The sequence below is a fragment of the Drepanopeziza brunnea genome (assembly GCF_022702325.1).
Source record: "Drepanopeziza brunnea f. sp. 'multigermtubi' strain 214-2 chromosome Unknown ctg2, whole genome shotgun sequence".
NCBI lineage: Eukaryota > Fungi > Ascomycota > Leotiomycetes > Helotiales > Drepanopezizaceae > Drepanopeziza > Drepanopeziza brunnea.
Window position 1 is genome coordinate 389,220 of NW_027094065.1, and position 6,000 is coordinate 395,219.

A 6,000-nucleotide genomic window follows, 5' to 3' on the forward strand; every position below is an offset into this window, starting at 1 on the left:
GTCTATAAATGATAAATAGAAACTGCTCGCCACCTGCTCAGGCCCCTTCAAAATGACGAGTGTGAACCAGGCTCTAATACTAAAGTTACGAGCTAGCTCCGAGTCACAAAGCCTTATGATTACACTTTTGCTCGCATCATTTCAAGCGTAAGGATTGCTTTTATCCGCTTAGAGGAATTGGCTAAGTCCCTAATCTACTTAGACGCAAAGAAGAGCCATCGGTAACCTTATTATCCGGTGCAAAAATACAACTGCACAATCCATCTTCAAGCAAAAACGTCAGATCTGTATTACTTCGATCATCTAACCGCCATTGACAGCATCTACTCCCGAGCGTATCTTCCCAGCATTCGATATATTCCAAGTCGCCTAGCAGAATCTCGACACCTCATCCCTCATCAAAATTGTTGTTAGGTGAGGTATGCGCTGGCCAGAGCCTTGGCACTCGATTCCTATTACAACCTCGTCCCAACTCCTAGTACTGGATAATCAAGTCAATCAACCACACTCGAACTGCATCCTCGTGAACCCCCAACTATACTACTCTACTACTCTGATCGAGTACCAACAATAGGTTCTGAGCCCCGAAGCCTGTTTAAAGTATCTCCAGACTTGAAAGCACCTTTTCCCCAACGTTTGAAATACTAACCCCGACAATTGAGGGAAAGCTGCAGTCAAGGCAAGACCTAGCTCTACAGCAAGTGAAAGCACCCTAAGAAGAGATAAAAGGCGGCACAGGAACTGCCTGCCTGCTTCAGGGAAACTTCCTGAACCTGAAAATCTCTTCTCACAACGAGCTGGTCAGCTTACCACAACCGCGATATCATATCCATCGCTGCCGGACGTTGGAAGCTCTCCATTCCATACGTGCCAGCACAGCTAGATACCTCAGGCAATATCCCCTGCCAACAAATGCGACTTAGGAGCGAATTGGAGCGAGTTCGAAACGTGCTTTTTCATCATGCCGCCGCCTGCTACCTAGTCATAAGGTTCAAATAGGTAAACAACAGAAAGTCATCACCCCGTCAAATAAGCGCGTTTGCCCAAACACATCAGAGGCCATGGAGAAATGGAAAGAGCTGTTGAAGAATGTGACTTGGAAGAAAAAAGTCCAATTACAAGACAGCTTCGGACGAGTTTACCCCAAGCCCGCCGCCAGTGGCGACATCCCCTCCAACTCTACTTCTCTAATTGATTACCAACAATGAAAATCCAACGGCAAAAGAACCACGCATTCATAGTAATGAACGTCCAAATTTAATACTAGATTTAATAGCAAGAACAAGATCGACAGCAGCAATGCTTAAACACTTGAAAAACATTTCTCCCGTAACATTTCGGAACCAGTGAGTTGGCGTTCCTCGCGTACGCTTAGCGTTGTCGGGCTCACTCGCATACGAAAATGATCGATACTCCCGGAAAGGTGATCCCGGCCGTCTAAAAGCAGCGGAAATGTCTACAACTGTGCCTCCAATCGTATTCCATAGGAGCGAAACATTGAAGCTTTATCCTCGGATGTAGACAAGGAAAGCCAACAAGATATATATATATATAAAGATACTTGCATGTGACACCCGCTATGAGACAGACGTTGGTGCGACCCCCATGAGGTTGAAATAGACTTCGCGCAAGCTACGGCTCCGTTGGTCTCCTAAATAAAGGCACGAAGGTGTGCTAATAATACCACGAGTTTCACACTGTCGACTAGTAAAGGAGGGAGCCAGAGACAAGGTTCCCCAGATGGCAGTTTGATATGTGTGCTGGCAATATCCGTATGCACGAGGGGAGGGTATGTGATGAGATGAAGGGTCGCTAGACCGTGGATCGCGGGACAGGAGAAGTTCTTTTTCGACCACAGCTCCTGCAAGCATCTTCTCTTCCGCGTGGTTATTAATAGAGCCGCTTACTCGCAGAAGATTTCATAGGCGCGGGTGCAGTGGAACGTGCGTACTATAATGCCATCGCGGAGGGGCCTCAGCCTGGCAGGAAGGCGGTCCTTTCCCGTGCCAGTATCGCTCTAGGGTTGCGGCGCTTGAAGCTGATCACTCGAGCTAGCCTTGCAGAAGCACCCTGTGGTGAAATTTGGTAGAGTATCTGCATTGAGCGCTTATGCCTTCGCTCCCCAAGCTCATCGGTTCTATGACGTTCGCCATTATACGAGATTGGGTGATATGTCGTCTGTACCTGCATCGGGAGACCTCTCGACCCACGCGCTGGTCTCGAACCCCAGGCCCAGCCACGAAGACCCGAATCTCTCGCCACAGAGGAGAGGTCCAGAGACCTAGTGGCGAGACGCCGGTCGAACCAGGTCGTGCATGCCCTGGAGAGTTTCCATGCAGGTCCAAGTCTTCAAAGAAGCTTATGTGAAGATGGTCTTCTGCAGGATTGACGTTGATAACCACAATGATGATGTAGCTGAGAGATATCAGACTGGCCGAAAACGCCGAGGACTGAAATAGGTATCGAAGGTTGGTGGCGTCCAACTCGAGGGGTGAGGTTTAAAAGAGGGCGCTTAGGAAGCGGCTATGAGAATCAGAATTCTGATTCGCGAAGATCGAGCCGTCCTTCGTCTTGAAACTCACTTCCGAGTGTTTGATAACGTTCAACAAAGGCCGGTTCGATAAGGTCTAACTGGGTCGTAAGCATGAGGACTCTGAAATGGGATCCTACTTCTTAGGCATCCTTTCTTTGACGGAGAAGGACAAATAGGTAGACGTTTGAACTTTGGAATGCACTCGAGACGAATTACCGAATGTCTATGTTTCGGGAAGGTAGCCCAGGTTCAAAACGTGAATCTACGGATTCGAAGACGAGTTTGGAGGATGAAGATATCAAAAGTGCCGGCTATCGCGGTTGGCTCTGTACTCGCCATGCTCAGAAGTCTGTCCCGCCAAGCCATGCATCTACCTATACTACCGGTAGTATGTGTGTATAAAGCTCCGGATATCGGCAATCGTCGGCTCGCTTAAATGGGCCTCCTTACATCCTTTCAGTCTTAGTCGACGTAAGCGATTGCGGATCGAAAGCGAATGCGGATTTTTCTACCTTAGTTCTAATTTTTACATATAAAATACAACTTATAACATCACCTTTTGATCCATGACCGCACAACCTAATTGTATTTTATAGTAGTAATTAATGATATGCCGAAAAAGCATTCATCCGAAAAAGCTTTTAAAAATTTTTCAATACAAAAGCTACGCTTAGCCAAGTAGTCTTAATGCAATTAAAGATCTTGCGACGCGTCTCCGACGCGCTACAATATTCTTGTCCGAATACTGTTACGCGCGTATATACGACCTTAATAAGCGCACGTTAAATAGTCACCTCAAGCGACCGAAGAACTTGCTGCTAAGCAGCAAGCTAAAGAAAATCTTACATCTGCTGCAAAATGATAACGAATCTTTAATAAGCTTTAAGAGAAGGAAGGAGATGCTGAGTATCGTAAAAGAATCGATTTACGCAAAGCTAAGCGCGAGCAGAAAACGATTTTACGAAAACGCTTTGCTGCAAGCTTGATTATTGAAGATGACAATTTAATACTTATTATAACTCTCGATTCGAAAGAGATTTAATAGTTGCAACAATCTCTTAAGCGTCAGGTTTTGCGGCCTCGTAAGAAATGTATTCCTCGACCAACTAACTCTCTTTCAACTTAAACCTTTTCTCGATAACGATGATTCAATAATTAAAACCGATACCAGAGAAAGCAAGATATTTTCCCTTTTCCTAGTATTACTATCGATAGCGATAGATTCAATTCTGATAATAATAATATAAAGGAATTTCCAATAAATACGAAAAATCCGCATTCGCTTCCGATCCGCAATCGCTTACGCCGACTTAGACTGAAAGGATGTAAGGAGGCCTACCTACCTAAGCGAGCCGACGATCACTTTTTGATGTGCCGCCTTGGACTTTGAGTTGCAATCAAAGCAGGTCCGAGGTATGCTTAGATCCCATTAGAGTCCGAGGCATAATCCAATTGTCGCTGTCACGACTCTTCTAGAGCTTAGTTGATGGACGCCGGACGGGATGGATTTTGGCACGTGCGGAGTTCCATGGCCTCGACCAACGTCCTCAAAAGCCATCCCGATCAGACGGCAGCTACGCATCAGTTCAAGAATGGGAAAGTTTTCTCCGCGAGGAAAGCAGGATATCCGGCTTCACTTGCCGCGCTGGATGCTCATTATTCGACCTCTTCAAACTTCTAGGGCGGACGAGTCGTTTTCTGCCTTTGCAGACAGACATATATGAGTTCTATCGACGAACCATTCCCTTTTAATTATTACATTACAGAGCCAGAGCATGGTTCAGGCATCATCTAGCCCCAAAGCACCGGTATTCCAGGGTCTCCAGCAACGTCCCACTTCTTCCAATCAATAACTTCTCTCGAGTATGCTAGTAGCTCTGCCTCTGTTGCATAGCATTGAGACCATAAATCCAACACATCGCTATTCAGCATATCAGTTGGAATGAGCATCTGCGTATCTTCCTCGTAAAGTGAGATATATGAGAAGCGTAGCACTTTCTCGGGGTCTGGTAAGAATTTCCTGATGTATTCCACGATGACTTCTTCGCCTTCGTGCCATAACATCTTCTCCTCAATCTCTTCATGCGAAGTCTCTTCGTAATACTCTGGGATGTATATTTTGCGCGCGTCTTTAATCTTGTCACTATCCGCCGTGATAACACAATACCAGTTCTCTTTATCCATATCACCTTCCCAGCCAGCAGGATCTGGTGCTATTTGGATTATTAGCTCCCCGTGATCATAAACATAAACAAACTCACTCATATAAAAGCCAGACCCTAACTGATTAAGCCGTCGGCCTTCATCGAATCGTTTGTCTCTATATGGCTTATGATTCTCATTGATTTTCTCGGCTTCTTCCTATAGTTCGCGTAGTCAATATAAGCGTGTTATATAATTCAAGTGAAATTAAATTTACCTTTGAAGCTGTTCGATAGCCGATAACTTCTCTGTTTAAGAGGCTTTCGTCAAACCCTTGAGCTCTAATGAAGAGAAAGCTCAAAGCTAGCAAAAGCGATGTAGATTTCGATAGTAGCATCGTATTCGCAGATATCCGACATAAATCGGAAAGTTTCGGAGTCGTTTAATAATGCGAGCTGACAAAGGGGAACGAGCTTGCACAAGAAGAAAATGGTGAAAAGGTTTATGAACTCACGCTGAAGTAGGTTCAAGGAAAGATATATTTATTTATCTGATCGAGTCTATTCGATATTGAAGGTATTCATTTTACTAATATTAGCAGCTTGTAATTTTGTCTTTTTAATCCTATGCGTACCAAATACAACCACTAGCTAATAAGAGTGGTGATATGCCGAGAGCCCACCACAGGTACCAATGTCTTTTTAATCTTATACGTACCAAATACAACTACTAACTAATAAGAGTGGTGATATGCCGAGAGCCCACAGGAACCAAAGCAGCGCACTGACTGTTATACTCCGCTTGGGCAGAAACCCTATCGTAGCGGCTAAAGGCAACAAACAGACCAGACGAATGGAGTTGCTTCGCTTGACAGGACCGATCCCCTGAACCGAAGCAGAGTTTCTATCACGACGAGGCCCTCGATATCAAGCCATACGGAGTAGTTCCACTACATCCCTGCCGCATGTGAAGTGACCACGCTGCGTTCTGGAAGTCAGACAGACATCTACAGTACAACTACTACTTACTACTAGTAGTATCTTCTCCAATACCTCAGGCTAGCTCCTCCCGAACCCGCGGCCGCGGCCAAAAGACCAGGACCAACAGCGAAAGCCACCAGCTGGCGAGACGAGAGTACCCGAGGAAATGAGAGAGGAGAAAAGAAACGAGGATCAACCTTAACCAACATACAGTAGTACTACAAGACAGATGGGAATCCTGGTGCGCCGACGTTTTGGGGCACACCGCTGCATTTCGTGCAGGAGTGCAGGAGCTTGCAGCAAGCAGGTCGAGCCAGATAGTAGTACGGTACGTAGTACTAAGGG

General features: G+C 45.7%; 1 protein-coding gene across 1 annotated transcript; it reads right to left on the reverse strand.

Annotated features, from left to right (window-relative positions):
* Positions 1–4,324: 4,324 nt before the first annotated feature.
* Positions 4,325–5,072, reverse strand: L3040_001309 (uncharacterized protein; the record flags this gene model as incomplete). Its single annotated transcript, XM_007292863.2, has 3 exons — positions 4,325–4,746; positions 4,795–4,894; positions 4,953–5,072. 3 exons carry the CDS (start codon positions 5,070–5,072, stop codon positions 4,325–4,327), a joined length of 642 nt encoding a protein of 213 aa, XP_007292925.2.
* Positions 5,073–6,000: the final 928 nt, after the last annotated feature.